This window comes from Folsomia candida, unplaced genomic scaffold (genome assembly GCF_002217175.1).
Source record: "Folsomia candida strain VU population unplaced genomic scaffold, ASM221717v1 Fcan01_Sc018, whole genome shotgun sequence".
NCBI lineage: Eukaryota > Metazoa > Arthropoda > Collembola > Entomobryomorpha > Isotomidae > Folsomia > Folsomia candida.
This window is the reverse complement of record NW_019091210.1, coordinates 1,260,398-1,280,987: the sequence shown is the minus strand read 5'-3', so window position 1 is coordinate 1,280,987 and position 20,590 is coordinate 1,260,398. Positions and strand designations below refer to the sequence as shown.

Here is a 20,590-nt window from a genome sequence, read left to right as displayed (position 1 = left end):
ATTGGCACGATAGGATGCCTCTTAGTCTCAGCTACAAGTCTGAACCGCTTTTTCCTTGATGAAAACATTTCCAGACACTTTTGAAGAATTATTTTTAACCACTAGTCCTGAAAACTTTTCCAAAGTCCATCTTAAGTCGTAGCTAATTCGTAAATTTTCTCCCGACGTACAGCAAACTGGCCTTGTCCCGTTACAGTCATCTACCCTGAACAAAGCTTCGTCGATTGTGACCACTGTTTCGTCCAAAGCTCCAGCAAGGTGGTTCTTGTACAGCTTCCGAGCGTTGGTCCGCCGATGGGGTGGATTTGGTGGGGGTGGGGGTGGATTTGGGTGGGGGTGGAATTATAAATGCCGCGTTCTGTACTTAATATTCCATGAATTGAGTCCAATGAAATTTCATGTCCACGTGCATTGACCGTTTTTTGATAACACTTCCGGTACAACCCTGGCTGGAAAACTTTTTCACTAGTAACTCCACTTAAAATGATCAGGGATGAGCAGTTTTTCAGATTTTCAAGTCGAAAAAAATCACAGTTTGAGCTAATTGGTTTGTCTATCAAACATTGTAGGCCGCATTTGTTTAAGTTAGGACAGTTTTTTCGCGCGAGCGTTTGAAAATTTCTCAAGTTAAGTGGCCCATCCTCTGTATGTACTCTGTATATGCACATACGTATATGTACATACGGACTTCGTAACTATTGTGCTTTTCATGATTCAATGATGCACAGTCAGTCTGGTTCAAGCGCCGGGGAATTGGAACTTAGTACCTGGGAAACGTCACCCAAAAGTTCCGATCCCCTGGACATTTTAGTTATGCAAGTTACAGGGAAACGGAACCCACTTGTCGCAGGATTTAGCGGGCTTCGATTCCCCGGTACCCTCTTACGCAAAAGTTACGATTCCCCGGAACCCAACATTTTTCTTTCATTTTTCATAAATTGAATAAATTCCCAATAAAAAATTTTATTGTCTCAAATTAACAGTCAACCAATGAAGAACATTGGATAAAAAAATTAGAATTTTTTAAAGTGGCGTTTTTCCTAAAATCACAAATATCTGACAAATTTGAGGAGCGGCAAGCTCAAAAAGGTCCGGGGAATCGTCACCCAACAATTATTTTCAGAGAAAAATGCAATTATTTTTGGAAAAAAATAATTGTAACATAATAATAACGCAATAATTGTAACAAAAACTATAAAATAATGGTATTTTTCCCTGAAAATAATTGTTGGGTGACGATTCCCCGGACCTTTTTGAGCTTGCCGCTCCTCAAATTTGTCAGATATTTGTGATTTTAGGAAAAACGCCACTTTAAAAAATTCTAATTTTTTTATCCAATGTTCTTCATTGGTTGACTGTTAATTTGAGACAATAAAATTTTTTATTGGGAATTTATTCAATTTATGAAAAATGAAAGAAAAATGTTGGGTTCCGGGGAATCGTAACTTTTGCGTAAGAGGGTACCGGGGAATCGAAGCCCGCTAAATCCTGCGACAAGTGGGTTCCGTTTCCCTGTAACTTGCATAACTAAAATGTCCAGGGGATCGGAACTTTTGGGTGACGTTTCCCAGGTACTAAGTTCCAATTCCCCGGGACTTGAACCAGACTGACAGTAGGCTATGGAGCGGCTGTGTAGGACAAAGGAAAGGGTGGTAACGAGTCCAGCGCCGATTCCTGTACCAAACATTGTTCATAAAATCTAGATTATTTTTAATATAACAACCAGGTCATTTCGTCTGCCCCCCTTTGAGATATTTGAGTATTTGAGTATTATTTGTATACTTTTTCCAAGGCGAGCCAAAAAAAAGTTCACAATGTCCCAAGTACTCCTTTGGAAATAACGTTTGATTATGAAGCGTTTTAGAGATATCCTGCCCAAGGACGGACGGACCTACGAAACGGTTCCAATAAACCACCGACGCCACTTAATCATCCTTAATCTCCCCGAGGGAAAGATTACACTAAACTTTTATAATTTTAGCAAAGATTTCCAAATGCAACTGAATATTACAAAATTCAAAGATCCAGTCCAGTTTAATTTTACCATATACTTGCTTATCACTTTAGCAATACTTTCACACAATTTTCGGCCCTCACATAACCGTCAACTTTCGACACTATGTCATGTTAATTGCTTAGCAGATTTACATAAGCCAGCGACGCACATCTTATCCAACGTTTTGCAATGCCTGATTCCCACATATTGGTCATAAAACCAGGCCAATCGCTGTATAGATCAAAACTCATCCATAAATACACACGTGTCCAATAAACTGAGGGTAAATAATCCGATGATAAAATATACAAACGATTCCGACTGAATATATTTACATGGTTGCAAAGGACAACAATGTGTGAGTTCAATCATTAAACACACTAAAATTTAATCACATTAATCACATTAAAATTTTTTTCCGGTGGATGCTAATGAAAAAATGTTGTAGCAGCATTACTATATTTCAGTGAATAAAATAAATCTTCCTTAAGAATTTTGTAAAATAAATATATAGATATTGCATCCAAATTAGTTAATTAGTGTATTTACGCATAGCACATATTTCAAGCTTATTACAACACAATTGGTAATTAGACCAACGGCATTGGATTTATTGTATTTTTTGGTGATGAAATTCCTACCAGCTAAACTTACATGCATATCAGACTAACATTAGAAGACGTTCAATTCCAACCTATCTATCAGCAAGTAATAAAGTTCATGCAATATATCTACACAAACATGTAACACATACATGTATGATCACTAACAATATTAGCATTCCATTTTGCAGCTGGAATATCCTGTGTCATCATTAATCGCATATGGAAACATGCGTAAATTATTTACAAATTAATAAGCTAAAATATTTATCTGGATGTATCGTACAGATAGTTATAAAAATTATTTATTTTCCAAAGTATGTATATGACCACAGTGGCTGACCAAATCTTGAAAAGTGAAGAATTTCTTCCCACAAAAGTAGCATTCACGCTTCTTGGCACCGTGCCGTCTTTTATGAGCGATTAAATTGCGCTTCGACTGACTCCTGTACTCGCATTTGTCACAGAAATGAATCTCCTCCTCGTTCACGGGATGTTTCGCCTGCACGTGGCGTTTCAAATCATTGGATCCAGAGAACCTTTTGCCACAAAATGTGCACGGATGATTCTTCTGATTTTCATGAAAGACTTGAATATGCCCTCGTAAGCCTGAGCTTGTTAGAAAAGTCATTGGACAAAGTTTACACGTGAAAACCTTTCGTTCCGATTTTTCCAAATGTGTCACCTGGAAAATTAATATAAAGAATTGTCATCCAGTTTTTTATTCATTGGCGTATTTACCTACCTCGTGTTGCTGCAAGTTTGACCTTTGGGAGAAACTCCTCCCACAAGTGGCGGCGGCGCACTTGAAGGGCTTCTCGGTCGTGTGGGTGAAAATATGACCCTGAAGGTGTTTTCTGCGTTTAAATTCTTTGCCACAAAGTGTGCACGGAAATTGGACCGGATTTTGGGAGTGTTCAGTTTTTACATGGTGTGAAACACTCTCCTGGCTGAGGTAGGTTTTCTCACAGCCGGGAAATCTGCATGCGACACGAGATCGTGCCCTCGATCCGTGCATGATGTCCATGTGCCTTTGTAAGTAGCGAGAATGGCAAAAGCTCCTGTGACAAAGATCACAATTGGGACGGGCTCGGTTGGTGTGCATTCTTCTAATGTGGGCTGCTAAGGCGACCGGGTTTTTCGGAACTTTCCCGCAAACCTAGGCAGTTCGTACATCTGATTGCTGCCTTTGTAAAGTTAATTAAAATGGCACAAGTTCGATTAAAACCTCACCTCGCATTTCATCTTTGCGTCGGGATCGTGCGTGACAAGGTGTCTTCTCAAGTCACTGTTGGTTTTGAACGTTTTTGAGCACTTTGGACAATCCAATTTTTTCCTTGGCTTCAGACCCATCTGGATTTCGTTTCAGCGAATCAATCAAGTTTAACTTTTCACTTGATCGAAACGTTTTGAAATCTAACTCCAACTTCCAGTCGTGGCTGGTCGTGTTTAAGGCTGCTTTATTACTAAATAGCTCAATTCACCTTTTTTTAAATAAAACAACCTGCCAGGTTTTAAGTAACGTCCACCTTCGTAGAATTTGCACCATCACTCCAGGCGATGAACCTTTTTCCTCATGCTTAATTTCAGGGGTGAGAGGCGAGCCATTCCTCTGTCATCCATCGCATATTTCTCTTCGGTACTTAAGTACATATTCATTTATGTCGTTTATTTTAAAAATTATATTTCAGGCCATAAATTTTCTACGAAGGTGCAGTTCACCCATGAAATGTAGAGCAATTCGCCAAAAATTACTGACATATTATATGCACATGCACATATCAGAAAAAAACCATCTTCCACTGTTGCTTCTACTAGAACAAAACTACTGCCCTTGAGCAATTTCGACAACAGTCATATTCTAGCCTTGGAAAGTAGGAGTTTTGTTTCAAATCATGAATGTGCTAATTTTACATGTTTGCATGTATATATCTTTATGACGTGAATGTGATGAGCTGTAATTTTGAGGTAAATTAGTTTTCTAAATACATATTTATGGAATGTTCACAAACTCACAGGCGTGATATGATATGCGAAATATAACTTCCCCATCTACATAAATCCATACCGAAAGTAAGGGTGCGACGAGTGACTCAGGAAGGGTTCTCATAAAATGCTGAACATGAAAATTTTGGCAAAAGGTTCACCGCCTGCAGTTCGGGTCCAAACTCTACGAGAATGGATAACTAACTTTACGGAGGCATGTTATTAATAAGTGGCTGGTTATTTTTATAGAAATTGTGTAGGAAACTTACTCATCGTTTAGGGACGATTGTTAGAAAGTACCACCTTTTCCAGACCGTTTATCACTCACTCTTAAAACTCTACAAATATGTACTTCGTAATAAAACGGGCCTTGAGCAGGGCGAGGAGACGACTGGATTTTTGAAAAATCCAAAGCCTTTTTAGCTAGTGAATATTTTAACTCAATAGATTCGCAATAACGAAATCCGTATGGAACTGAAGCCCGAGAATAAATGGGAATGTCCCACTTGTTCAAAAACCTTCAAAACTAAGCAACATTTTACTCAGCACGTCGTCACGCACGATCCCAATGCGAAGGTGAAATGCGAGGTAAGCTCCTTCTACTCGAAGTTTGTGACAGTTAAGTTAACTTAAAATAAATTCTACCATCAATATGTATTACTTACATAGTTATGCGGAATAATTTCGAAAAACCCGGTTGCCTTGGCTTCCCATGTTAAAAGAGGTCACAACAACCGGGAACGTCCAAATTGTGATCTTTGTCATCGGGAGTTTTCATCATCGGGAGTCATCGCATAATCCGAGTCGGATTGATCCGAAGACCCTAAAATCCGATCCGATCCGATCCGAACCCATTCCTACTTGGAATCAGTAAAAATACACATCTATTTACCTGAGTCACTCGCTCTAAAATGTAAAAGGTGTAGTTCCATCGGGTAGGGGCTGGTTTTAGAAGTACTTTACCCAACACCTTCTTTAGTCGTTTTCGCCAGTAACTGGATCTCATGAAATATTTTATAATGTTGTTGGCACAATCCAATACATCTTTTGGCCTTCCTCCTTTGGCTAGAACATCCTTCACAACGAGTTGGAAACGATGGGCATAGCATGAAAATCTGAATATTTCCCCAAGTGAAATGTTCACGCTCTCCTCAGTGTCCGCGTCCGAGTCGTCAATTACGCTAAGGTCTGAGGTTTCATCTTCCTCCTCGTCCGAGCATTCACTTTGATCGGAACTTTCTTCGCTATCAGTATCGTTTGTAACGTCGAGTTCCTCCACAGCGCTCTCAGCGTTTTCAGTATTTTGTTCTGTTTCATTAATCCAATCGCGGAATCCACATACCATGTTGCTAGCACCATCTGTTATAAGGTAGCCAATCTGTGAATTAATTAAGGAAATAAAATTAAACAAACATTCCCGTTATGTTTGCAATTGAATAGATTTGACTCCTCTATAATTAAATATCAATTTGTACTGTGTTAACTCACCTTATCGTGGCCAATACCTAAACCATTCAGGCAATTTGTAAAACTATTTTTTATGTTTTCCCCAGTGTGCCGGTCATTAAATTCCTCAGCAGCTAATACTTTTGAGACGAGGTTCCAACTTCTGGGATTTTCAGTTTTTTCGATGTAATGACATTTAATTCCTATGATCCCGTCGCCTTGTTTAGTTGTCCAAATATCTGTGGTCACGTGCACATTGTGGTCCAGTATTTTCAAAAGTGGGATTTTTATATTGGGTTTTACCTATTATAGAAATTAAACTTCTTGTTAAATTTATAATCCAAGTTACACAGAGTTGTCAAATTAGTATGTGTTTAATTTAGGACTTTAAAAGCTCACAGTTTTATCTACGGTGTTATTTAATCTTCTAGCTAGTGTGACTCGGTCTGGGAAAGTCACGCGAGGGTTAAGATCGGTTATTAAATTCCTAAAACCAATGCCGTTAATAAATGAATACGGAAGACCATCAATAGAGACCAGGTCTAGTAGATTTGAATTAAATCGAGACTGAATTGGGTCGGTGTTTGAATATCCAGCCTGAGTTGAAGAAATAACCTCTTTAACAGTATGATTAGGCTTGACTTTAACTGCAATATCCTTATGCGACAGCTAAAATTAGAATGTAGAGAAACATTTAGACAACTTAAAATTTAAATTTGGATAGATTATAAGTACGTAAATATAATTCGTGTTACCCGATAATGCCGATTTCCATTAGATTTGAAATTGCCTAAGTCAAAGCAGTAAAGTTTGCTTGAACAGTGTTGAACTCAATGCATGTTTTGCAAGTTGCGACAAACTTGTCTGATGATTTTTTGTGTCAAATAAAGTTCGAATTTGTGGTAGGATTTCAAATCCAGTTCGCTTAACAAGATCTTGTAAGCCGGAGCAGCCTTCCTCTTCATCGTCTTCAACGTTACTAGCTGACCTCGTTAGAAGGGTAGATAGATCTCTTTGGCTGGTTTTCTTTTTGATTCCTTTACCAGTAGTGGAATTTAATTGCCCTTTTTTAGAATGTTGATTCGCCATTCTGAACTTTAGCTGGAATAAAAATGAAAAAAATCAAAATATAAACAAAATTCAAAACTATAATTTAAATTTGATAAAATTACGACTTACATTTTACATTGAAGTAGAATGATCACATAATAAAATTACTGAGAACTGAATCAAATTAGTGACATTCAATTAATTTGTTAGCCGAAGTTATGCAGCAGAATATTAAATTTCTATCAGATCCATGCGTAAAATTGTGAAGACCGCAGGTACTTGGGCAGCATTTAGAGTTTCGTTCGTGTTAAAATGAGAATGAAATGAGACACTTCGCTTATGTACAATTGAAAGGAGTGATGCGAGAAATGAAGAGAATGAACGCCAATCACATATTCGCGTTCACGCACGAAACTACTCCATCAAATATTTCATTCACACTCACTCACCAACCTACTGCATGAAATATTTCATTCACACTCACTCACAAAATGATGGTCAAACCTTTCATCAATCATTTTCATTCACGCCAAGGAAAATTCATATTCATTCACACTCATTCGCCCTCATACTCACGTGCGTGAATGAAAGTGAACAGGTATGGGCAAAATGAGATTTTTACTGAAATTGAATCCATGTATAGATGAAGTATGTTGAAATTGAGTATCCCCGCGTTATCCTGTGCATCTTTTGGTAGGAGTGAGACCGAAGCTATGTATTTCGCGTGCGTTTGCTACGGTTTATTCCTTCTTCAATGTATTTATGAATTCAGCCGCAATCATTGACCAAATTCTGAAAAGAGGCAAATTTCTATCTACCCACCAAATTGACACCCATATTGCATTTTATATTTATTTATTCACATTCCATAAATAAATCCATGTGTAAACAAAGTAAATTTAATACGGAGCTAGTATCCGTAGAATAAAACTTAGCACATTTCGCCACATATTATCGGAAAGAAAATCCTATATTTCCAAGGAAAGGAAATGATAGTGTTTCTCCAATTTTCAAAAGGCAAGTAATGTCTTCCTGTGGAGTACTGGATAAAATCTGTGCTCAGCAGCCATCGAGTCACACCTTGCGTCTTCCGTGAATGCATAAATTACTTCTTCTGTACCAGAAGTAATTTCTTCTCCAATGTATGAATGAGCCCGCAATGGCTAACCAAATTTTGAAAAGTGAATTTCTTCCCGCAAAAGTAACATTCATGCTTCATAGCATCGTGGCCTCTTTCATGCCTACATAGATAAATTACTCTTCATTTGACTCCTGTACGCGCATTTGTTGCAGGAATGAATCTTCTCCTTGCTCGCGGGGTGTACACCTTCCACGTGGCGTTTTAATTTATACGACGTCGGAAACCTTTTGTCACATGATGTGCATCGATGCAAGCCCTGCGTTTCATGAACAGCTCGGATATGGTCTCGTAAGCCGAAGCGAGTAAAGAAAGAGAGCGGACAAAGTTTGCAGTTCAAAATCTCTCGTGTAGATGGTTCTCAATGTGTCAACTGAAAAATAAATGTGCACTTTGATTTTCCCTCCATTTTTCCTACAATATATTTATTTATTTACCCCGTGTGATTCCAACTTTTTAATTGGCTGGACCTTCATTTTATTAAGGGGTGAAAACCCCTTTATGGAAATGTCTTGTCTGTCTATCACAGAATATAGATTCTACCAGAAGAATCGATCTTATGTATTCGAGTGACGCTTATGGAAGAACGGGGAGAGCCAACCAAATAACTCGGTGTACATTTGGCCCACCTGGGGGATGGCACCTCCGCATCATCATCATCACCACATCTCCTGGCATCAAAAAATGATGATGAAAGCACATAGGTGGCGGTGGCACCCGGATTTGTGCACCAAAACACACCCTCGTAGAGCATCAAATTTGTGGAGACGCAGCTCAGAATGGTGTGTTCTGGTGCACAAATGGGGGTGCCACCGCCACCTATGTGCTTTCATCATCATTTTTTGATGCCAGGAGGTGTGGTGATGATGATGATGCGGAGGTGCCATCCCCCAGGTGGGCCAAATGTACACCGAGTTATTTGGTTGGCTCTCCCCGTTCTTCCATAAGCGTCACTCGAATACATAAGATCGATTCTTCTGGTAGAATCTATATTCTGTGTCTGTCTATCCGTCCGTTTCCACGATAACTTTAGAACGGATTCGAATTTCGACATGCGGTTTTCGCCAACGTTTTATAATTTTTGGGGACGGGATGAGTTCGAAAATGGGCGTTGTAGGTCGTAAGGTCACGGCGCTACGGTAATCGAAAAATGACTTTTGTCATGTGGGGTGTCTATTGAAAGGTATTGTCGTGTACGTTTGAACTACGCAGGTGGGGGTGTCAAAACGGGGCAAAATGAGACGTGGGGTAATGTGAGACAATGACGGGAAAGTGCAGAAAGAGGTTATGGGCGTGCCACAAAGACAATTCCGTGTGTTTTCACCCCTTTGCTACATTTCGTTTGCACGGTTTATTCAGTTTTATTTACGATAAGTTTGCAGACGTATGTATGTATACTTGCTAGAAACGATTTAGTAGTGAAGAAAACCAATAAAATTTGTGTTGCATGTGTCAGAAATATTTGGGAAAAAAGTAAACCAACTTTTGGCAAAACGCTTCTATATTTTTTACAGCACTTATGTATTTACGTAGATAATTCACCTTCGTCGTGGTCGTGGAATGCATAGTGTTGAGAGCAAAACAATGGTAGTTCATATCGCACGAGGACCACCTGTACATACATGTATGGTCTGAAAAAGGTAGATTTTTTAAACCTGAGCGGACATGTGGAATCTTATTGTTAGCTCCATTCTTTTTTGTTTGAGCAATAATGACCAAACAGGCTTAGGGACTTTTTGAATATTTGTATAATGGATACATTTTGGAGTTATTTATGCATAGTTCTTTATGCATATCTGCTCGAATGCCCATTAACTTGGAAGCGACGGGATGTTTATATATATATAATGATGCATTATATGTATATTTATATGCAGTTGAAGCTTCGAGGGGACAATTTTTCACGATTCTATAAATATTGAGACAAAAAATTAAGCAAGCATTGAATCCATGGTTTTCCACACAAATGAACACCCTGGATTTTAAAATTTTTTGTAAATAAGTTCATTGGCCAGTGGTTGCCCCTTCTTCAGTCTTAATGCATATGTATTCAGTTTTAAGGAAATAAGTTGTTAAAAAGAGTTGCAGAGAGGGATTGGTAAGTATGTGAGGTTGGCATTATTTCTGATCCATGCACATGTTTTCAAAACTCGAGAGCAAGTTGGGTCGCTTTTAAGTAGTAACCAGTTATCTGGTTGAGGGGTCCATGTGAGAAGGTGTATATTTGTGTCCCTTGGTCCATGTGCCTAACCACGTGCTCACTTCACGTAAGTCGTTATTTTCGACATTAGCAAAAACTACAGTGCAAATTAGGAAGAAATGAGGTAAGGTTTGCACAATTAGATAGGATAAGCACTAACCAAGCATCACGGATTAACGAAAGTGGGTGTAATTGTGGAATAGGTGGAAATCAACATGGAGACAGCAGGAGGATATAAATTGGAATGTCCACACTGTTCAAAAAAGTTTGCCAAAAAAGACAAGTTTGCCAGACATGTCGCGACACATGATCCAGATGCCAGAGTAAAATGTGAAGTAAGTTTCGCAATATTTCCATAATCATATTTTGCATGTCATGTCCCAAAAGAAAATTGTAGGATTGTAAAATTAGAATTAAAATTAAAACCTCTTTTACTCATCAAGATTTGCGGGAAGATGTTAAAAAACGCCTCCCTCTCCTCCCATATGAAACATTTACACGGCAACCCGGCCAGAATAGCGTGCACCACGTGTCCCAAAACTTTTTCCACGGCGGGATATTTTCGACAGCATCTCGCAACCATTCACAGCTTGGTGGAACGACCCCGCTATCCGTGCACATTTCCGGGCTGTACGAAATCCTACCTGGACCATGGGCACATTGCAAAGCATATTAAAATGGAACATGTCCAGAATCCGGCCCGATTTCCGTGCACGCTTTGCGGAAAAGAGTTTAAGGCGAAGAAAGATCTCGGGCGTCATATTGGGAAACACACGAAGGAAAAGTCTCACGTGTGCGGCACGTGTGGAAGAGGTTTCAGAGAAATGTCCGATTTGAGGGGGCACGAGGTAAGAAGTATTTTCAATTCTGGGATATACAAATTCGAAATTAAAAATTTGTCTACTCGGTTTCATTTCATGCAGTGTTTCTGGTGCAAATTATCACTTGCTCTCAACTTATCACAGAATGACTATTTAATCCTATCGTATTATTCTCCCTTCTCGGTATAATTTGTAGGTCACCCACCAAAATAAGGCCACCAGGACACTTTTCCAATGTCAACTCTGTCCTCGGACTTGTTTCCGTTCAGCTAGTTTGCGTCAGCACATTCGGACCATGCACGAGAAAGAGAGGAACTACGTTTGTAGATTTTGCGATAAGAAATTTATGTCACCAGAGGTTTTAAGGAACCACGAGCGAAATATACATTCCACAAACCAAGATGATTTCCCCTCTTGTGACAAATGTGGGTACAAGACTTTCTTTAAGCACAATTTGAGAAGACATATGAAAAGACATGAAACTGAGAGTGGATTTGACTGCTACTTCTGTGGAAAGAATTTCATCATTTTTACAAGATTGGTCAAACATTCTTGTAGATTGCATACAATGGAGAAATATGAGAAATATTAATTTATTATATAGAAAATGAAGTACTCTAAATTTATTGCTACGGGTAACCTCATTTGCATGAAATTCACATTGATTATTGTGTAATTGTTGGTGATACGGGCTCTCTAATGGGTCAAATATGAAAATTAGACGGTACACTAGAAACAAACCTTTTTGTGAGTAAAGGTGCGTTATGCTTCACGTCATCATGTCCTCCTCCAAATCCGATTTTTTGATTGGTTAAAATTTTTAATTGTCGTAGTGATAATTTCGTTCAGCCAATCAAAAAATCGGATTTGAAGGAGGACGTGACGATGACGTGAAGCATAAACACCACTTAAAAGGGTAAATACATTCATTTTCCCGGAATTATTCCGGTATTCTAATTTCTACATCTATCAGTAAAGTGTGGGGCATGGAAAAGCATTAATAATGCTGCATTATCTACCAGTTTTCGTATATGTAAGTATGTACATATGCACTCTTCTCATTATCAGTGCATACATAAATATTTATGCAGTTTTGTAACCAAATCCCAACAGATATGCAGTTGCAAATTCATAAATAAGTTCAATAATTGTACTATTTTATTTAAGCTATATACTTCTGTACATTTGACATTACACTATGATTATTTGTGGTTTTCGTTATATATATCTACCTAAATGTACACAATAGTACGCAAGCGTATATCTATTTACATACAACATCGATCATACAATCACATGCATGTATGTATATATGTATAAATAAATTTAAATAAATGCATATTTATGCATGCAAGTGCAATTTCAAGTGGACTGTGGTCACGATTCTATAAAAGTCTATCATATATATGCTTTTAATACGATCCCATGCATCCTGGCATGATGAAAAAAATATTTTGTAGCTTAATTTTAGTCGGCAGATGTTTTATTTTTTTAAATTGAGTTTTACAGGTTGAGTGATTCTAGTTTTGTGGCACCTACATATGTATATGTACATAGATATTTGTTTATGTAAAATTGCTAACCTTATTGCAAACAATGGCGTCCTGATATTTTTATAGTCACAAACTATTCGCACGGAAAATGCATTTCAAATTTGCAAGAAACTTGAAGTAACAAAAGCTTCGTAACACAAAATTATTACAGTGGGATATGTAAACACCATCATATCAAAAAGTGTGATAAAACAAACTCACAAGCATATACATACATATTACAGTGGAAATTTGAAACCCTGAGATTTTGCAATTGTTATAACTGGAAGACTGGATAGCTACGTAGGTACGTACATATTTATTTATCACACGGTAAGGTTAAGTTCATCGAGTAATTATTTATTTATCATAAGTATGTGCATGTGTGTTGACTTATCGACTATTATATGTTATCTTATCGACAAAACTGTTTCCCATTATTCGAACTTGGTAATTCAAGTCCTCACTTAAGTATTTGTATGCATCCATCGTATTGATTTGTTGCAGAATAAACACTTCAAATTTTATGTATCAAACTTTATAACGAGGCAGTAAATGCTACCTATTATACTAGTTGCTTCGAAATATCGCGAAATCCTAGGCTAGAAAACTAACAGATTCTGTACAGGTAAAACCATAAATTATCGATTAGGATATTCGTGATTTCTTTCGTACCCCATGACGGCTATGGGATTTTGTAATCGTCGTAAGATTTTGTCATAAAAAATCACGGTTTTTACGAACCTTTGTTTTATCTTCGTAAATTATTTTACGATATTAAGGATATGAAGAAATATTAATGAATACTTTCATATTTTATAATACAAAAATTCTACCCATGTAAATATTCAGTTCTCTTAATTTCAATTTTCAAACAGATAAACACAAAATATGGACGACGAAACAGTTGCTCTCATATTGGCGATATCGATTGCCGTGCTAGTGGTTATCGGTCTAATATTTTGGCATTTTTATCGTCGCTGGAGGAAACGCAATTCACAAGGACTCCAAGAAACTCGTCATCGTGACGTTCGAAGAGTTTATCAAGATATTTTTAGTAGTGCTAGTTCGCAAGAAATCAGAGGCACTCATCGGTCCCACGTTCCGGAGGCTCGAATAGTGTATCAAGATATTTTCACTGTGTCTGGTTCGGAACATAGGCGTGAATTACCAACTGCAACACGGCAGCAGAGGTAATGAACACACGGTCACGGAGACCAGTCGAGGAATGAGTTCGTATTTTGTATTCGTTTCATAATTTCGAAAAATTTTTATTGTTTCGGAACTAAATGTACTGATAAATACATATGTAAATACATAAATATGTAAAACATATCATATATTATAGTGACCCCACAAGACGAAATTACGAATATCCCTACTACACAAATGAGCTGGAACTCACGCACGTGACGCCTGTAACACGTGGTCCATTACGGCAGCAAAGGTAATTGTCAATTGGTTGGTAGAGGTTGTCCTGGATTCCGGATTCTTTCATAAAATTTAATGCTAATTAAAAATTTTGCTTCCATTGGTTTGAAATATATTTAAATTGTTATATGTGTATAAATGAAATGTTTACATGAAGTAAGTTAGGAATATTTTGGATTGTAGCGGATTTTCAAATAGAAATTTCGAGGACGATCTTTATCCTGCATATGGCTTGGGACGCAGCCGAGCTGCTGCACCTGCTAGACGGGATCCACCCTCGAACCAAAGGTAAATATGTATTTGTGAGCGTATATGTAAGTCACACCGGGGAGGTAGGGGTTAAAATTTCCCGAAAATCCATCACATACTTTATGTACGGCCCCTATAGAAATTGGTTGGGACCCGAACTCCATATCTGGTCGAACTTTGTCTATCTTCTCTGAGATTTTCGGATAATTTCAAAACTAATGGAAGGGGATACACATATTTCTAGTACAAAATTGTATTCAAAGTAAATTAATTTTATCTTTCAACCTTGCAAGGCATGTTGACATCAAAGTGATTGCGCAATTTTAATCAATTTTATTTCAAATAAAAAAAAACATGACATCACATGTGTTTGTCCCTTCCAGCTACTATTACGCAGTTTCCACTGCTAAAAAGTCCTCCGACAGTTAGCTCGTACCAAGAATACCCCGGCTCTATCAGATATGGAACTCTGGTTTGCAAGAGTTAATATGTTTAACTAATTCATTACAGATCTAATACCGCGTACAATAAGTACAATGTAATTACGTTGTACGAAAATGAGCGTAAGAAGGATTCGTATGAATCCGACTTGGATTCTGATTCTTCCGACAAGGTTGCACAGCAGACGTATGAAGCAAAGAAATTGACGGGAAACGAAATTTTAAGAAAAATTCAAAATAATATGGTCCTAGACAAGGAACTAAACCATGCAATATCAGTTGTGGAAAGTACGGCTGCTGTAATAATCGGAGTAGACGCCACACCGCATAATATTGGGGGCTATTTCATAAATCTGGCTCAAAAACGGGGAGAATTCTATTCTTTTCCTGTCGATAAGTTACCCTGGACCCTTACGCCGAAACAAAATAGGGCGGGAAATCCGGCCGAATTTGAAATGAAGAACCTAATTTTTGCTCTCTACCTGTGGAAAAATGAGCTCTGTCAGAAAGGCCCGTCTTTCAAAGCGATCGTATTCACAGACAATTTCGATTATGATAAAAAGCAGACACCGTACGGAATTCGGGCACATCGATTAGTTCGACATTTACAAAATTGTGAAAGAGTTCAGATCGAGGTCAGAGTGAAAGGCACGAACGAGACGGATATCGAAGATCACGCCAAATTTGTTAAACCTGCGGACGACTTCTCACGAAAGAGGTTTAAAGAAGGGCGGAATTTTTTGTTTGATTACTTTGGCGTGATTAGGCAAAACTTAACGGGGTCACATGATCCTCCTATTTATGTAAGAAATGATGTTTCAAACACTACACGTTTTGCGATACGTGAGTTAATAAATGGGCAAATTGATGATTTTTCATTTTAGGGGACACATTTTAAAGAATCTATAAAAGCGAGGGAACAATTGGAGCGGGTAAGTATAAAGATAAATGTATTCACAATGATAATCCAGGGGTGAAGCTGCTAAATGTACGGTATCCAAGGAGTAGGGATATTTAGGGGATGGTGCCTTTGCTGCAATTTACAAAAACTCATGATAATTTGTTTGTATTATTTGTAAATACATACATAGGTATTTGTAGAAACTTTTAAACTTTTCGTAATTACAATGTGTATGTATCTGTACAATTTATACTGGGATTATTACCGTTGATTAATTCAGTTGTGTCGTTGTCATTGCAGATGAAGAAAAATCATTCCAAATTTAAGTACATGGAGTGTGAGAGTTGTAATTTTGAAGAAAATAGTCCGTCCCTTCGTTCTGTCGTAATTTAATGCTTTAATGCCGGTGGCCCCAATCAAATTCATGTACATATCAAATGTCCTCTCAAACCATGCAAAATAGGATATCAAATTCATGTACATATCTATAATGTAATATTTTAAATAAATAATTACTATAGCTTCTTTAACTATATTAATTATAACTAGTTGTCAATTAAATAATTTGATTAGAAACGTCTGGCATGGAGAAGTCACTTGGTGATTGAATTCTAGGAGTTAAAAAAATTGAATACAATCCCGACGAGATAAATTGTCCGGTTGCGGACTTTTTGAATCAATTCCGATCACAACATACAAAAGCATGACTCACTAACTGATGTGCATAGATACCTACTGTACTATGTACTGTTGCATGTACATGCCTATGTAAGTACATATATTTATATGCATAACGCCATGGCTGAATTTTCTTGCGGCCCCCGCAACGACTTTTTACATATTTGAGACTTTGAGACGCGATAAAAATCCTCTGTTGACCATACCTTTCAAAAATCAAAATTAACCACATTTTATACTTTGCTATCCCCATTTAACGACTATACATAGATCTTAAAATAATGTATTTGCTTCTTTAAGGTTTTTGGCACACAGTGAGTTACTACGTCTAGATTCATGAGTGTATGTATCTACGCATTTAGTACTTATAAGGTATATGTACTTATGTATGCATGTGCATATATTTACATACGCACATTCATCTGTCTAATGCTTTGACTACGATCTCATGCATCCTGCCACGAGGGTAGCAGGGTGAATATTTCATACATACATAAACCGTTATATGGATTTATTACCCTGTTATGTACATATTGTTATGCATTCCCTCCTGGCTGTGCATATGCATCCTGGAATAGTGAAGAAACTCATGTTTAAGTTTCTTTTCAAGTCAGCAGCTAGACGAAAAATTGAACCCACATGTTGTAACAATAATGAACATAGTCTTATCTAATATGTTTTTAACTTAATTTGTTAAGGATTGAGTGACTCCTGTTGTGTGTTACGTGTCGCGTGCATAAATACCCGGGCATCAAGTGCAGCGGAAGTAGAAAGGAAATCCTGTTCGGCAATATCGGACAGAACACAACGCTAAGGTTTTGACCAGGTAAAATCACCATTGTTTAATGCAGAAATTCCGTATCATACAAATTTGTAAGATAAATATTTATATATATTAAAAATATATATATTTAATAAAATTCATAATCCCGTTGTATAATTTTCAAACAGAAAATATGGACCCCGTTCCAGCACTATTAGTTGGCCTCTTATTACTATTCGTAGTACTGATTGTCGGCCTATTATTGACGTATTGTTATCGTCGCTGTAATGGAAGTGCACAAGAAGTCAGAGACACTCATGGCTCGAAAAGGTAATTATTTTATTCGATACGGTTGGCAATTGGCATGACGTGAGAGGTAAGATTTCAAAGCGAGCATTTCCTTGTCATTCGAATGTATGTATGTAAACATTATGGTATTTAATTAAATGAAATATTTAAAAGGAAAATATGCTCAGTATTTGCAATTCAAAATCATCCCTCAGTTTTTTTTTAATTTTGTAAAACTTAAAATTCTTTGAGATTCGACAGTTTACAATATAATAGTCTAAAATAGAAATGTGTCTAAATTGTTGCAGATGTGATACCGTTTACTATAAAAATGAGCGTAGACAAGATCCTTATCATTCTGATTCTTACTCCAAAGACTCCCAACAGGCGTATGAAAACGAGAAGTCTATGGTAAACGAGAAAGTAAAGAAAATTCGAAATAATTTGCTCAAAGAAGAGGAACTAAAGTCTGCCATACCTTTTGGAGACGATACTACTATAATAATCGGGGTTGATGCCACACCGCACCATATTGGAGGATATTTCATAAACCTAGCTCAAAAAAGGGGAGAATTCTATCATTTTCCCGTCAGCAAGTTACCCTGGACCCTAACGCCGAAACAAAACAAGGCGGGAAACTCGGGCGAATTTGAAATGAAAAACTTAATGTTTGCCCTCTACTTGTGGAAAAACGAGCTCCCTCAAAAAGGCTTGGCTTCCAAAGCGATCGTGTACACAGACAATTTCGCTTATCATAAAAAGCGATCAACGTATGGAATTCGAGCAAAAAGCTTTATTCAACATTTACAAATTTGCGAAGGAAAGCAGATCCAAGTCAAAGTGAAAGGCACGAACGAGGCGGGTATCGAAGATCACGCCAGTTTATGTTCGTAAAAAACTATGTTTTTTAAAACATTTTCTAGCATTTGGGGACGCTTAAATAAGCATGTAATGTATATTTATGGAAATTTAACATTTTAATTTCAGGGGACACACTTTAAAGAATCCACAAAGGCGAAAGAACAATTGGAACGGGTAATAAAAAATTGACTTACCCCCGATAACTCCATTCAAGCTGCTATCTAAAAGAACAGCATCCTATCTAAATATATACATTTGTTAGGGGATAGATCCTTTGCTAGCTTCAATGACGCTTTATACCAGAAATAATGCTAATTTATTTGTTCAAATTTTTAAACTGTGTTTGCTTAATTATAATCTGCACCTGTGAAATTCATGCTGGAATTATTACTGAAAATTAGCTAATCAAGTTGTCTTTATTTATTACAGATGAAGGGAAATCATTCCCCGTTTAAGCACATGCAGTGTGAAAGCTGTGATTTTGAAGAAAACAGTCCCTCGCTCCATTCCGTCGTAATTAATTGATACGGCTTCAGTTCCATGTGATGTGTTATAATTATGTGTTATGTATGAATATTTATAAATACATATGTATGTACGTATTTATCTAATTACTGTAATACTTATTTCTGGTGGGGTGTAGCTTCAATTAGCAAGTTTTACCATAAATATAACGGCTTACATATATACATCGTTCACAATACTGCCCGCCCGTGTCCACATTTTTTTGTAACGTCGAAGTCTTGTAGATTTATTCTAATCAAGCGATAATAAAAAAATAAATTATTACAAAATTCTCGGAAATTTACTCGCGATATTCCGTTGATTTGCTTTTCTTATCTCATAAATCGCTTCGGAAATGGTGATCAACTTTGCACACGTATCTAGATATTTATGTATACTCACCCTGCATTTCGCATTATCTGCATAATATGAGTGATTATTTTGCTCTTCTGCGTCAAATATTTATTACCCGAATCAAATAGCATTCAAAAATTCATACCTTCCTGATAATCCTGCACGATATGAAAATCATTGTGGTTCACTTTAGCTTAACTAGCTTAACTCTGAATTATAAATAATCCAGATAATTTGCATATATGTACATACATAAAAGCGACAAGGACTCGCACCCACCACTCAATAACCATCTCTTCTGCCTAGTAATTTTGCAGATCTGATTTGCCAAACCAAGCGAAATAAATATGCGATCCGCGATACTCGTCGCTCTCTGCTGCTGCGTTGCGGTCACGTCCGCCGGCGTGGTCAACGTGTCACGTTGTGACGGACTTGTAATTTTGAGATACAGCTAAATTTACGAAATTAATGGCATGCCAATTTTTTGATTTTTCTGTAATATTTCAGGGCACCCCGGTCCAAACCAGGATTTCTGATTGTGACGGATACTGCCGATTCCAACCTGGCAAAACTTATGATTGTGAACAGGACTTTATGCCGAGTAAGATTTCAAAAACTTGAATAATGTCATAATTTTGGAACTGTTAGCTAAATAATTACGTTGTGTTTTTCTTATGTAGGTTCGTCAATTCTCAGACTCAACTTGAAAGTCGAGGTTTGCTATGATGTTGGACTTTGCATGCAAATTATCAACGCTGACCTACCCGGCACCCCTGTCGGACCTGGATTCATTTACACTGCTAAATTTACTTTTGTGCCGAATGACATCCTCGCCGGTGAAACGCTTGAGATGAGGGCAATAATTTCTAGAACGGAGGGTGGAGTTTATCCTGAGATTTGTGTCTTATGTAAGGTTGATGTCTTGCCATTGTTGTAAATTATTTTTTGAACAAAATAATTAAACAGGAGTGCGTTAATAGTTAATTTCTGAAACTCAATATGTGCTGAGCTATACCAAAATTTTCGTAGCTCTGGTTTTGAATCATAAATCTAACTATGGACATGCATTATTCATCATCCATACCTGTTCACTTTCATTCATTTGGCTGATTATAGTAGGGGATGATAGAGAATGCAAATGAATTTCTTAATGACTGAAGGATTTCGTCATTTCAGATGAATAACTGTGAATGAGAGAATTTTTAACTCCTTTCATTTTCACACTATGCTTAATACATGCATGGGACGAAGTAAGAAATGAACCCGAATGAAGTGAAATGAAATGAATTTGAAAGAAAATGACTGAATCTGAATGAAAATCTCCAGTCATATATCGGGATGACTGACTTT

General features: G+C 37.3%; 5 protein-coding genes across 6 annotated transcripts; 4 read left to right on the top strand and 1 right to left on the bottom strand.

The window, feature by feature from the left end:
- Window positions 1-2,876: 2,876 nt before the first annotated feature.
- On the bottom strand, window positions 2,877-4,052 carry LOC118438058 (zinc finger protein 782-like). Its single transcript, XM_035857763.1, has 3 exons — window positions 3,832-4,052; window positions 3,344-3,757; window positions 2,877-3,283 (listed from the first exon to the last, which is right to left on the bottom strand). The coding sequence occupies exons 1-3, from the start codon at window positions 3,949-3,951 to the stop codon at window positions 2,900-2,902; spliced, it is 918 nt and encodes a 305-aa protein (XP_035713656.1). The 5' UTR covers window positions 3,952-4,052; the 3' UTR covers window positions 2,877-2,899.
- Window positions 4,053-10,091: 6,039 nt separating this feature from the next.
- Window positions 10,092-11,851, top strand: LOC118438057 (gastrula zinc finger protein XlCGF7.1-like). 2 transcript variants are annotated; one of them, XM_035857761.1, is made up of 4 exons: window positions 10,092-10,485; window positions 10,622-10,753; window positions 10,862-11,266; window positions 11,436-11,851. In XM_035857761.1, exons 1-4 carry the CDS (start codon window positions 10,459-10,461, stop codon window positions 11,829-11,831), a joined length of 960 nt encoding a protein of 319 aa, XP_035713654.1. In that variant the 5' UTR covers window positions 10,092-10,458; the 3' UTR covers window positions 11,832-11,851. The 2 variants fall into 2 exon arrangements, with proteins under 2 accessions (XP_035713654.1, XP_035713655.1); XM_035857762.1 differs by having other exon boundaries at window positions 10,093-10,542.
- Window positions 11,852-13,238: 1,387 nt separating this feature from the next.
- LOC110857347 lies at window positions 13,239-16,325 on the top strand. The gene is made up of 7 exons (XM_022105954.2): window positions 13,239-13,399; window positions 13,650-13,964; window positions 14,120-14,218; window positions 14,386-14,490; window positions 14,962-15,694; window positions 15,776-15,823; window positions 16,093-16,325. Exons 2-7 carry the CDS (start codon window positions 13,663-13,665, stop codon window positions 16,183-16,185), a joined length of 1,380 nt encoding a protein of 459 aa, XP_021961646.2. The 5' UTR covers window positions 13,239-13,399; window positions 13,650-13,662; the 3' UTR covers window positions 16,186-16,325.
- Window positions 16,326-17,034: 709 nt separating this feature from the next.
- On the top strand, window positions 17,035-18,993 carry LOC110857338. The gene is made up of 5 exons (XM_022105947.2): window positions 17,035-17,296; window positions 17,422-17,563; window positions 17,830-18,407; window positions 18,509-18,556; window positions 18,812-18,993. Exons 2-4 carry the CDS (start codon window positions 17,427-17,429, stop codon window positions 18,520-18,522), a joined length of 729 nt encoding a protein of 242 aa, XP_021961639.1. The 5' UTR covers window positions 17,035-17,296; window positions 17,422-17,426; the 3' UTR covers window positions 18,523-18,556; window positions 18,812-18,993.
- A 487-nt stretch (window positions 18,994-19,480) lies between these two features.
- On the top strand, window positions 19,481-20,208 carry LOC110857430. Its single transcript, XM_022106025.2, has 3 exons — window positions 19,481-19,674; window positions 19,748-19,841; window positions 19,921-20,208. The coding sequence occupies exons 1-3, from the start codon at window positions 19,588-19,590 to the stop codon at window positions 20,175-20,177; spliced, it is 438 nt and encodes a 145-aa protein (XP_021961717.1). The 5' UTR covers window positions 19,481-19,587; the 3' UTR covers window positions 20,178-20,208.
- The last annotated feature ends 382 nt before the right edge of the window (window positions 20,209-20,590 follow it).